Source organism: Ammodytes marinus (assembly GCF_949987685.1).
Source record: "Ammodytes marinus genome assembly, chromosome: 6".
Taxonomy (NCBI): domain Eukaryota; kingdom Metazoa; phylum Chordata; class Actinopteri; order Uranoscopiformes; family Ammodytidae; genus Ammodytes; species Ammodytes marinus.
This window is the reverse complement of record NC_137235.1, coordinates 16,740,133-16,757,570: the sequence shown is the minus strand read 5'-3', so window position 1 is coordinate 16,757,570 and position 17,438 is coordinate 16,740,133. Positions and strand designations below refer to the sequence as shown.

The following is a 17,438-nucleotide window of genomic DNA, read 5'->3' as shown; positions in this document are numbered from 1 at the left end:
GAGACACAATCTTGTTCGCTGCTTGTACTGTGTGGACAGGGAAATCTGCCTACGGGCCGCATGAAAATAAGCTCCACCCCTCACCATGCGATACCAATGGCTCGGCCACATGTCCATGCTGGCTGCTCGGAGAAGGCACAGTCCTGGGGGCCTGTTCAGAACGCCCCCGCTGGTTCACAACCTACAGTCATGGGCTATGTGCTATGGGCTATCTCGCACATTCTTCGGGCGGAGTCAAATGTTTAGCTCCACCCACATTGAGCCCCTCCTTGATCTGCGTGCTGCAGTCAGGGCTTACTCGTCCACTGGGCCAAACTCCATTTCTGATCTCCTATAGTGTCTTGAGGTGGTCTGGGAAAGGTCTACTTGGCACCAGAATCTAAACGGAGACGAATAATCAGTTTTTTTATGCTCAACATATTTGGACCAAACTCCCAGAACACTTGAGGCAGCTCTTAAGTTGTTTTTCTTCCTACCTTTAGTTTGTATTGTTTTTAAACAAGGGCTTTAGATTTGCTACTGTTTGCCACTGACATTTATTAAATAGATAGATTTCTGTAGCCTAATTCATTCTCTGGATCTAACTCCTTAGGCCTATTACAATTGAGCTCATTTATATATTTTATTATTATTTCTTATTTTTAATCATACATACGCATGCATAGTGTCTTTCCATATTGCCTTGACTGTTTGATCAATTGTATAATCCTGAAAACTTTTAAGCCTAGGCATGGCCAAAAGGTGGTTACTTTCATGTGCTCTTTTCATTCTTTTTTAAAACTCTTAAAATCCCATGCACCGACACTTCCTCCCGTATTTCGTATGCACACTCTAGTATTTTAAGATGTTTGTGAATTAAAATCCTACAGTCTATGATTAAAATGTATGGACTGTAGTGTAAACTGAATTGTAGGCAGGCTACTAAAACCACGTTATCGGGTAAAAGGTAAGCCCCGCCTCTTCTTCACAGTGATGCAGCTCACGCATTTCCATGTGTCCAATTGCATCTTTAGCTCGAATCACATGGTTTTTCAACACCCGGAAAATAACAGTGGATGCTACAAAAGCGGCTAGTGGAAATAGTTTCTTACTTTAATAGGTTTTAAGTGCGTCAGTTGTCTTTTAGACCAGTTTTTTAAACATGATACGAGCTTTGAAAGGCATTAAACACTTTCATTCCAACACAATGAAACATGCAGGTAGGTAGGCTAAGACTTTCCGTCTGTGTGGGGACGTAAAGGAGTGTTTATTTGTCTTTACAGCTAAACAGCTATTTTCCAGAGAATAGATGAATGAAATCAATCGTTTATGTATTTTTAATTTTAATACGTGCTTTTTTAGACTTCAAACTATCTCTCGTAGGACACGTATTGTCATTGAACAAAGTCAAGGGCAAGAGATTGCTTTCAGATTTGTCTTATAGAAATGAGATTTAGAAAAAGCATCCGTGTCTACGTATAACTTAAAAATGCAGGTAGGCTACAATGGGTTTTGTTTGACATTTGACAGTGCTTTGCTTGATAAACTATAAAAAGCAAGAATCTGAATGGCTGTTCAGTGTGTGTTGTGTTTTCAGTTTCAGAGCTTTCTATACCAGTCCCATGGGGACAGATCAGAGGTAAAGTCTGGGGTCCTGATCACGGTCATCCTGTGCTGTGCCTGCATGGCTGGGCCGACAACTGTGGTACATTCAACAACCTTATTCCCCTTCTACCCAAAGGTAAGATGAAGAGAGCACATGTAGCCTAAAGCTTAACACTACTCTCAGCTTTACAGTTTGAACTATTCACATTTATGTTACTCTCCTAAAGTTTTTGTAAAAGAGATCTTTCCCTTAAAACGTCAAAAATGAAACCTTAAGTTTTAACCTTAACTTATTATATCAAACTTTAGTTCACTGCCTTTGTACACATGCCGTGTATATTCATATGGGTTTCTTACAGGTGCTCCAAAAGAACTACAGTTTGAACCCTTTTCTGGCGTACAGTATCTCACAAAAGTGAGTACACCCCTCACATTTCTTCAAATATTTCATTATATCTTTTCATGGGACAACACTGAAGAAATTACACTTTGATACAATGTAAAGTAGTCAGTGTCCAGCTTGTATAACAGTGTACATTTACTGTCCCCTCAAAATAACTCGACACACAGCCATTAATGTCTAAAGTGATGGCAACAAAAGTGAGTACACCCCTAAGTGAAAATGTCCAAATTGGGCCCAAAGTGTCAATATTTTGTGTGGCCACCATTATTTTCCAGCACTGCCTTAACCCTCTTGGGCATGGAGTTCACCAGAGCTTCACAGGTTTCCACTGGAATCCTCTTCCACTCTTCCACTCATTCATGAAGACATCACGGAGTTGGTGGATATTAGAGACCTTACGCTACTCCACCTTCCATTTGAGGATGCCCCAAAGATGCTCAATGGGGTTTAGGTCTGGAGACATGCTTGGCCAGTACATAACCTTTACCCTCAGCTTCTTTAGCAAGGCAGTGGTCATTTGGAGGTGTGTTTGGGGTCATTATCATGTTGCAATACTGCCCTGTGGCCCAGTTTACGAGGGGACCGTGCTCTGCTTCAGTATGTCACAGTACCTGTTGGCATTCAGTGAACTGTAGCTCCTCAGTGCTGGCAGCACTCATGCAGCCCCAGTCCATGACACTCCAACCACTATGCTTGACTATAGGCAAGACACACTTGTTTTTGTACTCCTCACCTGGTTGCCGCCCCATACACTTGACACCATCTGAACCAAATAGGTTTATCTTGGTCTCATCAGACGACATGGTTGCAGTAATCCATGTCCGTAGTATGCTTGTCTTCAGCAAGCTGTTTGTGGGCTTTCTTGTGCATCATCTTTAGAATAGGCTTCCTTCTGGGACAACAGCCATGCAGACCAATTTGATGCAGTGTGTGGCGTATGGTCTGAGCATTGACAGGCTGACCCCACACCCCTTCAAGCCCTGCAGCAATGCTGGCAGTAGTCTATTTTCCAAAGCCAACCTCTGGATATGACCCTGAGCAAGTGCACTCAACCTTCGTAAACTGGGCCACAGGGCAGTATTGCAACATCATAAATACCCCAAACACACCTCCAAGACGACCACTGCCTTGCTAAAGAAGCTGATGGTAAAGGTTATTGACTGGCCAAGCATGTCTCCAGACCTAAACCCTATTGAGCATCTTTGGGGCATCCTCAAACGGGAGGTGGAGGAGCGCAAGGTCTCGAATATCCACAAGCTCCATGATGCTGTCATGAATGGGTGGAAGAGGATTCCAGTGGCAACCTGTTAAGCTCTGGTGAACTCCATGCCCAAGAGGGATAAGGCAGTGCTGGAAAATAATGGTGGCCACACAAAATATTGACACTTTAGGCCCAATTTGGACATTTTCACTTAGGGGTGTACTCACTTTTGTTGCCAGCAGTTTAGACATTAATGGCTGTGTGTCGAGATATTTTGAGGGTACAGTCAATTTACACTGTTATACAAGCTGTACACTGACTACTTTACATTGTATCAAAGTGTAATTTCTTCAGTGTTGTCCCATGGAAAGATATAATGAAATATTTGAAGAAATGTGAGGGGTGTACTCACTTTTGTGAGATACTGTATATGCATGATGTTTGAACATGTTACTGAATTACTTAATTTAGCAAGACACTGACATGACAGTTGTCTTTCAGCTTAAGCAAATGTGCTCAAATGAGTAGAGAGTTTTTTTAAAAATTTCTGTAAAGGTAACTGTTTCCTCTGTGACACTCAACCCTTCTTCCTGTCTGTCCTCTCAGAGTGCAGATACGTGGCGGTGGACCTGGCTGGTCACGGTCTGTCTTCACATCGTCCTGCCGGAGTTTTCTACACTTTTCCTTCGTATGTGATGGATGTACGCAGAGTCGTGGACGGTGTGTGTGTGTGTGTTTAAGAAGTTGCAGAACATGTTCAGCTAATTAATTAGATTTTTTTTACTGGAGGATGTAATTATAAACTGTGTAAAAGTGTTAGCATTTTCATGATACTCTAACAATATGAGAAGCACCTGTATTTTGATGTATTTCAAATTAACCACAGTAGCGATGCTCCAGTCTTTTACCTTAAAACACTCTCAGTGTTCTGTGATGAGACACTGAACTTGGTTGATGATCTGTGAAATTAATTCCCACAGCTCTGCAGTTGAAGAAGTTCTCCATCATAGGCCACAGCATGGGTAAGTGCTGCTTCACAACATAATCAGAGTGTTGTTGTGTGATGTGTAATATTTACATGTGCCTTGTCTTTATTTCAGGTGGTAATGTTGCTGGAACAGTACGTGAGAGTGTCTGTTTCATGTTGTTGCTGTTTTTATACAATACATACACTGACTTGGTAGAGAATGTTAGGCTGTACTGTGTGTTTTTTAGTCCACCTTGTGATTTTCCACAGTTCTGCGCATTGTATCCTGAGATGGTGGATGCTGTCATATTGATGGACTCTTATGGATACTACCCTACAAATTCGGTACTTCTCTGACTGCATGTACTATGTTGCTGTAATTTGTTGTTCAGTTAAGGTTATAGAAAAATACTATGAACTAGTAATACACTATATCATTACATTTATTAACACCAGGCTGCAAAACTATTTCTCAAGATTTTTTTTTTGTTTACTTTTAAAACATGACATTTGGCTTTTTATTTCAAGTTTACCACCAAAATATTTGCACATCTACAAGTCCCTAAAATGTCTCTTGGCAAACTAAAGGTTGACCTGGAGTGTAGACAGTTTTAATTAAAGTGAAAAATGTTGTTATTGTTTTCGAATATGCTTCTCGTCTTATTCACAAGAAGAAAGCTGCCGTTCTCCAGCATTAAAACCCCAGAGTCATTGCAGGTCTTTAAAACTCTTTAAAAAAATAAAGTACATAAATCGAAGTCATATCGTTCCCTCATGGGTCTCCATCTTATGTTAATGCTATGCTCGGCATGTCATGAAACTGGTATTAAACTGCATTTCCTGTGATATTAGAAAAGCTATAAAAAAAAGTCTGTAGTTTAACTTGAAGTCTGCAGAAAGCATGACAGACACGTTGCTCAGCTTGAGGAGCTCTCCCAGGAGAGAAAACAACCATTCTAGAGGTAATTTAATTGTGTGACCATTGATTTAAACTAACCAGGCTGCATAAAAAATATGCCATTAAACATCTTGAAATGTGAATGCTTTAAGTCAGTGGGAACATGACAGTGAGTCTACATTCATATTACATTACTGCCATACTCCATGATATTTCACAAAGAGCAATGCTGTAAGGTCCACCATGCACTCTGTGGTTTTTCTTTAACTGTTTTCCTCATTATTTAAGGAGAAGTAAGTGATATGGTTCTTTCAGCTAACTTCCTCGCCACCCGTCACCACAAGATGAACGCACAGCCGTCTTCATCAGATAGTGCCGTGATGGAGAGCAGCCAGTCATTGTTCACGGCACAGAGACCCGCCTCTTTACAGTCTCCTGATTGGATAAAAATGAGGGGGATACTCAAAATGTTATCTGCCAATTATTGCAAAGTTGAATGACTGGGAGAGCTGTGTTATGAACTGTGCGTACTGTATAAGTGATTGCTGTATGAATAAAGAGAGATTTAACATGTATATTAACAAAACATATCACTTACTTCTCCTGTAACGTCTGTTTTCTTGCAGAAAGAAATTCCCACAGTGATGAGGCAGGGCTTCGATGAGATGATTGAGTATGAAAAGAAGATGAAGGACAGAAGAGTATACACTTACGAAAAGGCAGTAGAGAGGTGTTGCACATTCATTCTAATACTACTGGAAATCCAGTCACTTTGTTTGAGCAACTGTTGTCTATAAAGTGAAAGCCTTTTATTTATTTCAGGCTGGTGGCCGCAAACCCGAGTCTGTCTGAAAAGTCAGTGCACGTCCTTTTAGAGCGAGGTCTAGTTCAAGTTGACGGAGGTACAGCTTTATCTTCCTCTTCTTTGTTTTATGTCTGTTATGTCGATCCTCTTTGTAATAATCACACGTTGTTGTCACTCTTCTGCTGTAAATATATTGTCTTTTTCTCTTGAAGGAGTGATGTTCTCTAGGGACTTTTCTATTAATCTGGTAGGTTGCTGTTGACCTGCACCAAGTCATCACTCAGCCTTTTTATGCCTCCATCAGGTGTAATAGTATGCAGCCCACAAACAATGGATGTTTTGTTTTGTTTCCAGAAAAATATAGCCCGTATCACTTTGGAGCAGAGTCTGGAATTGCACTCAATGATACAAGCCTCTGTCCTAGTTATCCTGTAAGATATTCCTCCTCTACCTCATTTATCTTACTGCATGTACCGGACTTGGTGCAATATTAGTAAATTGTAACATTCTAAAAAAAATACATAAAATCTTTGTCTTTGTCTTTCCAGAGCAGATAGTGGCTTTGGTAATGTAGAGGATCCAGATCTAAAAGAATATACAGAAACCCTTCTCCAGGCCTACAGGGACAGAAATGTGAGTGTATTTCACAGTATGTTTGGGTAAAGTGGGTACGCTTGCATCTTTGTGTTTATTTTTAGCCATTAAGCCTTTGTGTGTAATTGTGCTTAGTATACAGACAGACGGACAGAAAGGCAGCTGCACAGATGCAAAAGTAGCAGTGTTGTACAAGCTCAATGTCTCGGAGGCAGCAGAAATCTGTAGAGCTGTGAACCTCAACGCTGACCTAAATACTGGAACTCAGTAAAGTGCTGCAGAGGAGAGAAAAGATTTGCATCAATTAATGACTCCAATGTCTGTCTCTTAAAGTCAGCTTGTTATATAAAAAATTACTTGATGTCTGAATTTATCTTTGAAACCAAAGAGAAACTTGAAAATCATAAAACTAATAATTATTAAAGCAGCTAAAATCAATATTTCTATAATAACAATATTAAAGGAGGTCACTCGTAGTGAAGAAACTACAGAGATATAACCAGAATCTGCAGCTCCTTTCAGCTTAACGTGACTTTCTGCTCATTGTTTATCCATCCCAACCGCAACTTTACGCTTTCTGTTCACATAGCAGCTTCTTCGTTTTTATTAAATAAATACTGAATGACAGAACAACACAGAGAAACTTTAAATATCAGAGTACGAAGTAACTTTTGCATGATTCCAGACAAATGTTCATTATTATTTGTGTCTTTCTTGTAGCACGCGGTGGTGAGGGTACCGGGCGACCATCACATCCATCTGAATAATCCTGAAGTCGTAGCTCCACTCGTGTACGACTTCCTGCAGGCCAAAGTGTTGTCAGCGACACAACTAGCTGCACAGACCTCTAAGTTATAGCCAACACACAAGATGAAGCATCATTAGTGCCTTAAGTCATAGTACACTGCTAATTTTAACAAGGTTTTACACCTCTTGTATTTATACTGTACTGTTGATCCTCAGTTAATGAGGTGAATTATTTGAAGTATTTGATAAGATATTGGTATGTTATTGTTGGTGTTTTTATTTTACTCCATAGACTTTATAACAGTAAAGGGGGGAGTGTTGGGTGAATTGAGGAGATGGATCAGCTAAACACAGCCAAATTGTGGTTTTAGCTCAGTTTGTATCTTCTGCTTTTTTTGATCCAATGAATTGGTCAAATGTACAACCATGTTCACTTAATTCAGTGAATACATAACAAGTACTCAACCAATGTAGCGTCACACTCCTATAACACTGTTGGACTCTTAGTGCACAAATTATATTTAAATACATTAACCGGCCACTTTATTAGGTACACCGGTTCAATTTATGGTTAACACATATAACTCATCAGCCAATCATATGGCAGCAACTCAATGCATTTAGGCATGTAGCCGTGGTCAAGACAACTTGCAGAAGTTCAAACCGATCAGAATTGGGAAGAAAGGGGATTTAAGTGACTTTGAACATGGCATGGTTGATGGTGCTGGTCTACTGGGATTTTCATGCACAACCATCTCTAGGGTTTACAGAGAATGGTCCGAAAAAGAGAAAATATACAGTGAGCAGCAGTTGTGTGGACGAAAATGACTTGTTGTTGTCACAGGAGAATGGGCAGACTTGTTCGAGATGGTAGAAAAGCGACAGTGACTCAAATAACCACTCGTTACAACCAAAGTATGCAGGATACCATCTCTGAACAGACAACACGTCCAACCTTGAAGCAGATGGGCTACAGCAGCATTAGACCCCACCGGGTGCCACTCCTAAGAACAGGAAACTGAGGTTGTCTGGGGTTGCCTGATGTTTGTCAAAATTATGAACTCTGTTGTCGGCTCGGTGCCTTCCTGCAGCCATGCAGGTGTATTGGCAGGCAGTAGTTCTAGCACCTAGTACCGGCTTTCTTTGAGAATTGTTTGAACTGCGCTGTAGAATGTCGGATACATGTTGTTAATATTGTAGCGGTATCACACTTTGAAGTGTGTGTGCTAATGTTTTATCTGAAAAGATAGAAAGCTGTTGGAAGAAAGGGCGTACTCGAGGGAAAGCAGAGGACGGCTCTGGACTCCAAAAGTACTACACCCCCAATATCTAGTTTTTAGAAATACAGCACTTGAACATCCTAACAAGGGCTTTTATTTTTGGAAATGTAATTAATTTAAGCTTTAGAAGTAATTGATCTTTCATAATGGCATTGTACTATTGAGCATCCTATACTGCATGGATGCTTGTTCTGTGACCTCATTTTAAAGGTGTTTATATTTTAAAAGTATTGTACATGCTGTCTGGTCTAAGCATTTCCTCCTAAACCTTCCTGGCTATTGCACAAACTTTTCGTTTGCTCTAAAATGGCAGAATGCTAACTAGAATTTCCATGCAATTAAAGTTGTTTAGCAAAAGTGTGCCATAAAAAAATAACTCTACGCCATAGATCAGAGAGGTTTAGGGTGAATGCTGCAGATGAGAATCCTCTTCTTGACTCACCAATTTTCTCTGTGGAAGATGATATAGGCCTACATGAAAAATAAACAAGACTTTGCTGATGCAATACAAACGTGAATCATTTCTTTTATTTCAATGAAATTCAACTTGGCTCCTTTTTTGATGAGTTGCTTCCCATTGTAGGCTGATGTAAATTATTTAGATTTTTTAAAAAAAATGTTCACGTGAGGTAGGATGAATGAACCCTTTTCATTTCCTTAAGGGGTTCATCATGTGAAAAGTTTGAGACCCACTCATCTAATCCAGCACTGACTTTTAAGTTACTGAAACAAAGGAAAGATTTTAAGCAAGTTGAACCTTTTGGGAGGGCATACTACAAAAGTCTCTCTACTTCTGAGCGAACCAAAGCCTCCTCTCAACTGAGAGTCTCTTTTATCAATCTTTATAAGAAGCTGAAAGACGGTGCTGCTGGGGAAGTCTGACCTTATTTACCAGAAGCCCACATCTACAAGGTGAAGTTGGAGACATCATCTCATTATACATCAACAACAGCTCCCATGCGTATTTAATTACAAGCACTAATGAGCCACCAAACTCTCACGTATTAGTTAGCCTACATTCCTCCACAGCAGATTTCAGAGTAATCCTAATGTATTTGATAATAGCTAAAAGTCCTTATTCAAACCACAACACAATGACTGAGGTAAGAAGCGTTGCCTGCCAGACCTTGTTGAGGGAATAGAACTAACTGCGCCTTCCAAAGTCCATGGCATTCTGCTTCAGTCGGTAAGGTCTCGTTTGCGGGGTTTGCACATGGGTTTGCAGCCACCGGAGACCACGGAAGTTACTTTTAATGGCACAGGGGACGTGTTTACGTTGAGTGTTTTACGTTTTGTTTAGATATGCACACGCTGCCGTTCTTGCCAACATATAGCACTAACTACTATGGCTAAAGGTAACTAACATGCTCTATGTTGTCGGACATAGGCTGTCTTATGTCAGACTATACAGTATAGGCCTAGTTAAATCACTCACATGTATGCTATAGTGGCCCTAAGCACTTTTTTTAACCAGTTATGGAGTGTTTTGCGTCATATAAACCAGAATACAACTTCCAGCTGTCAGCTCCATTTTAGGCTACTTGTTTGTACAAGCTGCATGAGACTGTATCTTCAGTTTTTCGTTTGAATGAACTCAAGCCATTTAGTTTTGTTGGTTTGCTGTCGAGCAACAGCATACTGTGTTGTATTGAGACTGGAAAATATCAACCAGACTACAATAAAAAGTGCAGGCACTGCCAGGCAGCATCTTTTTATAAAGGTTCACCCCCTGTCAGGGGTCAATGATGTAAGTTCAGCTCTGTGAGAAGAAATGTTTAAAAACAAATATATATAGCCCATATTTTTATTGTATCGCTTATGAACCGAACTTGCTCCTGACAGTCTGCCATATTACACAATAGTTATTTTGTGTTATGTTGTCCAGTTTCAGAGCTCTCTATACCGGTCCCATGGGGACACATCAGAGGTAAAGTCTGGGGTCCTGAACACGGTCATCCTGTGCTGTGCCTGCATGGCTGGGCCGACAACTGTGGTACATTCAACACCCTCATTCCCCTTCTACCCGAAGGTAATCCATCCATAGGGAATTAAACTTTACAAAATTGTAATTTAACATAATGTTTTCTGAAAAGCCTTGTCATTTGGTAATGACTGTAGGTCAAATTGAGACAATGATCAGTTGGCAATCGTGATTATTTCATTCTTTGACTGAAATGTTTAGATATTTGATTGATCAATGAAACAGTCATGAGTGTTTTACATGTCTCCTGTGTCTTTCCTCTCAGAGTACAGATTTGTGGCGGTGGACCTGGCAGGTCACGGTCTGTCTTCACATCGTCCTCCTGGAGTCTTCTACTCTTACCCTGCGTACGTGGCAGATGTACGCAGAGTCATTGATGGTGTGTGAGTTCGACAATTTGTTTTTTATAGATTTAGAGCTATTTTTTAAATTTTTAAATGTATGAAGATGAACCTCTCCATGTCCTCATGACACTGAACCTGCCTTTGTAAATTATCTTTTAAATGATCTCCCACAGCTTTGCAGTTGAAGAAATTCTCCATCATAGGCCACTGCATGGGTGAGTTGAGTTCAGCTTCACAGCAGGACTTGTCTTAATCTGTGTTGTACATGTTGTTAAAATGTCATTTAAGGGGGCGCCCTTATTGTAGTGGTTAGAGCGTCTCCCCAATGAGGCTCAGTCCTTGTCGCAGCAGACGCGGGTTGGAGTCCGGCCCGGGTTCTTCTCTGCATGTCGTTCCCCTCTCTGCCCCATTTAATCTCTGTCTCTCCACACTGTCTCCACACATAATAAAAAAAAATATATGTATTTAAAGTGCAAATGACATGAAGCTTCTGTTCTATTTGCAGGTGGTGACATTGCTGGAATGGTAAATGTCTTGTGTCTTTTCTTTTTACTCTTCTACACACAATAATACACAAGCTGTTTTGTTGTGGTTCTGTATGTGTGCATCATATGGTCAAAATTGTGTTTTCCACAGTTCACTGCGCTGTATCCTGAGATGGTGGATGCTCTTGTACTTCTGGACGCTTATGGATTCCTGCCTACAGATTCAGTACAAGCCATTTTGAACCCCAAATTTACTCTGTGGTGCTTTTAATATGTTAAATGCGGGTCCAGAAAAGTCTAAAAAGTGTACAAAAAAGGTTTATTTTTTGAATTGTGTTAATATTTTTATTCAACAAGGCTTTTTCATATTCAGTTTAGAGGCTTTCAAGAAAACAACTTCAGATCATGTGAATTGATACAATATTTTATTCATAAAATATTTTTTAAATATAAATAATTTTTCTTTTGCTCCTTTTTATTTATACACTGCATCTAATATCATGAAAGAAACCCTGCTTGTTTCAGTAGTTTATGTCTCTTGTCCTGCAGACAGAAATATCCAAAGTAATGAGGCGGGGGATGGATCAAATGCTGCAGTTTGAGAATAAAACAGAAGACATGAAGAAAAGGGTTTACACGTATGAGAAGGCAGTTGAGAGGTACAGGACAAGTCCATCTGTTGGTGGAAAATAAGTCATTTACAGTAATTGTCTCTTCAATCAGCTGTTGTCTGAAGTGTTTTATTTCTTTTAGGCTTCTGGCTGCAAACCCGACTCTGTCTGACCAGGCTGCACACATCCTTTTAGAGCGAGGTCTAGTTCAAATAGAAGGAGGTACGTCTTTATCTCCTCTTCTTCTCCTGGACAGGAACCACTTCACTTTGCTTTTCTCTCCAATGCCAGCAGCTGAATGTGTTTCTCTCGTTCAGGGTTTGTGTTCTCCAGAGACCCAAGAATACATTTTGTAAGTCACTTTAAACCTCCCAAACCTCCCTCCCCAAACACCTTCACTCCCTCCTCTATGTCCGCTCTCATTTTCTGCACCAGAGGTTTAACATTCAGCTTGTACAGTATGTGTGTGTGTTTTCATTTTGTGTTTTCAGAAAAACATATTGCGCATCAGTTTGGAGCAGAGTTTGGAGATGCAGTCGAGGCTTGGATCCTCTGTACTGGTTGTTCTGTAAGTTGTAGATCACATTGCTGAAAATTATATTTGCATTATAATTTTATGACAAGCAGACAGAGACATATAATCTCAGTTCCATACATATTTGGACATTGACACAATTATCAACATGTTGTCTCATTACAACACCAAAATGGATTTGAAATGAAACAATCTTCATAGCTTAGTTTTAATTTGAGGGTATTTACATCCAAATCAGGTGAGTGGTGTAGGAATTACAACAATTACATTCATGGTTCCCCCTTTTTAATGGACCAAAAGTAATTGGACAAAGCGAAATCATTATAAATATAATTGTGACTTTTAATATTTGGTTGCTAATCCTTGCAGTCAATGACAGCCTGATGTCAGGAACCCATATACATCACCAGACCCTGGGTTTCATCCCTTAGATCAGGGGTGTCCAAACTACGGCCGCGGCACGCTTTTTATTGGCCCGCGGCCGATTTTAAAAATATAATGTAATATGGCCCTTTGAAAAAAAAAAAAAAAGTTATTATTTTTTTTTTTGCATTGCATTGCAGAAATGTGTCCCATAAAAGAAAAAGAGCACTAAGCCCATCCCAGAGGACCCTGCATAATATTTTATTTTAAATTAATAATATTATGGAAAATCTATGTGTCCTTCTCCAATAGCTTCTAATTCATCTGACACAGTGTCTCCATTTTTTTTCATACAAAATTCTTCAGATTTAGCCTCTTAATTTTCCTCTCAAAGTGCACCAGATTCATGCATTTCACTTTAAAAACTTTAAAAAATCTCCCGGGGGGGGGCATACCTCCGGACCCCCCTAGGAGAGTCGGGATCTCAGCTGGCTACTATTTTCACCCAGCTGGACATTGGACAAAAAAGCAGAAAACACTGGGTGTATCAATGGCACTTAACAAGAGGGGGGATGTATCTGTTTAATGTGCAAGGAAAGTGTTGCCGTGAAGAAGGATTACAATTTACGAAGACACTATGAAACTAAACATCAGAGCAGCTACATGTCCTGATAAACGTGTTATTTTTGCAAAGTGGCCCGGCCCTTCGTAGATTTTTCTGTATGTGGCCCTCAGTGAAAAAAGTTTGGACACCCCTGCCTTAGATGCTCTGCCAGGCCTCTACTGCAACTGTATTCAGTTCCTGCATGATATTTTGGCAGTTTCTGTTCAGCAATTGAAAGTAATGCTCAAGTGGATTGAGGTCAGGTGGATCATGAGGGGCGGCAGTGGCGAAGTGGGTAGGGAGTTCGCCTCTGGTGTGCAGGTGTGCAGGGTCGGAGGTTCGATCCCCGTCTCCCCGCCACATGTCGAAGTGTCCCTGGGCAAGACACTGAACCCCGAATTGCTCCCGATAGTTAGCTTAGTTAACTTAGCACCCTAGTGCTAAGCCTACCCTGCGTGGTAGCTGCTGCTATCGGTGTATGAATGTGTGTGTGACTGGGTGAATGTGTACAAAAACAATGTAAAGCGCTTTGGGTCTGTGATAAACGGAGATATAGCGCTATACAAGTCCATTTACCATTTACCATGAGGAAGATGTATGTGTGTCAAAGTCAACAACCAAGGTAAAACCACTGGCGAGCCTCAATAACAGGAAGGCCAGAGTTTGCGGAAAACATCTACCAAAGCCTGCACAGTTCTGGAACAACATCCTATTGAGGGATGAGACAAAGATCAACTTGTACAAGAGTGATGGGAACAGAAAAGTTTCTAGAAGGGAAGGAACTGCTCATGATCCAAAATACCTCATCAGTGAAGCGTGGTGGTAGTAGTGTTTTGGTGTTGGCATGTATGGCTGCCAAATGAACTGGTTCCCTCATATTTATTGATGATTTGACTGCTGACAAAAATAGCAGGATTAATTCTGTTAAGTGTTTTGGGCAATTTTATCTGCTCATAATCAGCCAAATGCTTCGGAACTCATTGTACGGCACTTCACAGTGCAGATGGACAATGAACAGAAGCATACTGCGAATGAAACAAAATACCTTTTTTTTTTAAAGATTATTTTTTGGCATTTTCAAGCTTTATTAGATAGTACAGAGTTGAAATGGGGAGACAGAGAGAGAGGGGGGTTGACATGCAGTAAAGGTCCACGGGTCGGAAACAAAATACTTTTTTAAGGCAAGTAAGTTGAATGGCAATGCCCAAGTCAATCACCTTACCTGAAATCCCATTGTGCATAATTTTCACTTCCTGAAGACAAAGCTGAAGGGAAACAAGCAGAAACTGAATACAGTTGCAGTAGAGGCCTGGCAGAGCATCTCCATGAATGTAACCCAGCATCTGGTGATATCTATGGGTTCCTGACATAAGGCTGTCATTGACCGCAAAGGATTAGCAACCAAATATTAAATTGACAATTTGAGTTATCTTTATTTTTGTTTCCAATTACTTGGGGAACCACAAGTAGAATTGTTGTAATTCCTACACCGCTTGATTTGGATATAAATACCCTCAATTGAAAGCTGTAAATCTTCACTTTAAGCACATCTTGTTCCATTTCAAATCCATTGTGGTGGTGTATAGAGCCAAATTTTTTAGAATTGTGTCAATGTCCAAATATTGACCTGACTGTATAATTGCTGAAATTCCGAAAATCAAATTCCTGTCCCACTGACTCACAAATCTCTGTCTATCATTAACACACTTCCCTTTTCATGCTTTCTTCTCACATTGAACTAAATATGTTCCAAATCTGTCTTACGCCAGAGCCAAAGAAGGATCTGATAGAATATTTTCCGAACCTGTTCAAGATAAATTTACCTCAACACTTCTCCGAAGTTTCCGGGACAAAAAGGTGAGTTTGTGAACGTAGATAGAATGAAAATCAAAGGTTTCAAAGTGGTTTGTTGTGTTTTTTTTTCATCAACTTAGTGGTTATTGGTTTTTGCACATCTCCAGTTAAACCACTCTCCATGCCTCTGTTTGTTTCAGCACACGGTGGTGACAGTACCTGGCGACCATCACGTTCATCTGAACAAGCCCAAAGTTGTCGCTCCATTTGTGTCTGACTTCCTGCGAACCAAAGCGCTCTCGCCTTTGTCCCGCCGACAGCACAAGCTATAAGCTACTACTAACACACACACGCTCAATGTAAATGATTAAATCCTACTACACTGCTGTTGAAACTGAGGCTCTACACAAACTAAAGTATTAAAGTCCCATGAAGTGCCATCATTGCTTCCTGAATGTGACATCATTCATTCTTGTTGAATCAACATGTTTTTTAATGATTTAATTGACAAATCAGAACAGGGATCACAGACACACTTCCGCGTACACCAAAAGGTACAATATTTCAAAAACATAAAAGATATACTGTATGATATATTTTTATATCATACAGTCTTTGAAGTTAAACTCAGTAGTGCAGTGTGAGGTCACTGCTGCAGAATCACCATTTCCCAAATTTCAATGAAGTTTTAGTTCCTATTTCAAGGTTGAAGCAGAGGAGGAATTTCCATCACAACTTTCCCTAACTCAAGTTGCATGAAGAAGAAGGGGGAAAAGTATTTAGAGAAATTGTTGCTGGAGTTTTAACCTTTCGATTTCCCCAAGTACTTGATTAAAGAGAGGTGGTACACCGGCCATATCCTGATGAGTCCTGTCTCATGATCAATCTAAATTTTGGACGAGTGCCTCATCAAACTCATTAAAGATATATAGCTTTTCTGTGTGAAATGACACCTCTGCCCCTTTAAACTTGAAGTTAGACTTTTATAACAGGAAGAGTATTCATGTGTCAGTAGGCCCCTTTAGCAAGAAAGCACTGTGGGACAAGCTGCATTTTATGGGATCTTAAAAGCAGAGGAAATCCTTATCAGTATAGGAAACATTAAATTCACTGCTGCAAGCATACTAGCTTAAACAAAGAAGAAAGAAAAAATGCAATACAGCCTAGATATAGATTATACAAATATGTGGTTCATTCATCTCTTAATTCCCCTGGGAAGAGGATTGATTGATTGATTGATTGATTGATTGATTGATTGATTGATTGATTGATTGATTGATTGATTATTTTAATGACCACACAGCCAGGCTAGTGGAATTTGTTATCAGTACAGCTTGGTACAGGTTCCAACTTACAAAACATATAACACAGATGTACATACAGACATACACACTACACAATACATAAGGGCCATGCTTAATCCTCAGCGTTCAGAGATCTTCCTATCCTGCCAACCAGTCGAGGACATACACATTTTCAAAATAGATTTTCTTACCATTTAATGAACATTTGACTGTCTCTGGTTTCTCTCTCGGGGGTGTTACTTTTTCTGCCTAACATAAGCTGCTCTCTTCACCAATGACCCAATACAATTCTTCTGTTGAAGACTTTTTTTTTCCTGAAGGAATGTTTCAGAATTTGGAGTAAACACTTTAAATGCCAAAATATATAAAAGGAAAGTAACAATACCTTTGTATCTATCTGTTCACAATGAAGCTGGGACAAGCAGCCAGTTAGCTTAGCTCAGCAAAGCAACAACAACTAATTAACATGTAATATTGTCATTTTAAAACCAAAGTTTAAAACATTATTTTTGGATGTGCTGTATTATCCATAAATTAATGTATAACCGCCTGCTGACTGCAGGTCCATATTACATGAGAGTGCGTGGTATTAATCTTCTCGTTTAACTCTGGGCAACAAAGCTAATAAACCTATTCCCTACAATTTGATACATTCAGAGGATCCATTTCTAAATAACCTTTTGTATTCAGGATTGCCTCACTTCAAGGTGTAAAAACTGTGCAGATAAATCACATGGGAATTTACAGCCCGATATCATACGCCTTTAAGTCTTAAGAAACACCCTCCAGCCAACATTTAATGTCCAGTTGAAGAATCCATTTCCAAGTGTTTTGAGTGGGACTCTTTTCAAACTGGCTTCATGTATTATCTCAACACCGGCTGTAAATTACAAACTGTCTGCTTTGGACATTACACCAACATTCCATTGTTATGATTT

The 17,438-nt window shown here is 39.9% G+C and overlaps 1 protein-coding gene across 1 annotated transcript; it reads left to right on the top strand.

Annotated features, from left to right (window-relative positions):
- Window positions 1-1,061: 1,061 nt before the first annotated feature.
- Window positions 1,062-15,528, top strand: serhl (serine hydrolase like; the record flags this gene model as incomplete). The annotated part of the gene is made up of 24 exons (XM_080028809.1): window positions 1,062-1,199; window positions 1,577-1,720; window positions 3,795-3,908; window positions 4,169-4,210; window positions 4,289-4,308; window positions 4,426-4,500; window positions 5,680-5,783; window positions 5,876-5,955; window positions 6,071-6,105; window positions 6,213-6,289; window positions 6,407-6,491; window positions 7,173-7,309; window positions 7,643-7,656; window positions 10,365-10,508; window positions 10,726-10,839; window positions 10,978-11,019; window positions 11,310-11,329; window positions 11,441-11,515; window positions 11,839-11,948; window positions 12,043-12,122; window positions 12,218-12,252; window positions 12,392-12,468; window positions 15,172-15,259; window positions 15,397-15,528. The coding sequence occupies exons 1-24, from the start codon at window positions 1,142-1,144 to the stop codon at window positions 15,526-15,528; spliced, it is 1,902 nt and encodes a 633-aa protein (XP_079884935.1). The 5' UTR covers window positions 1,062-1,141.
- Between the last annotated feature and the right edge of the window lie 1,910 nt (window positions 15,529-17,438).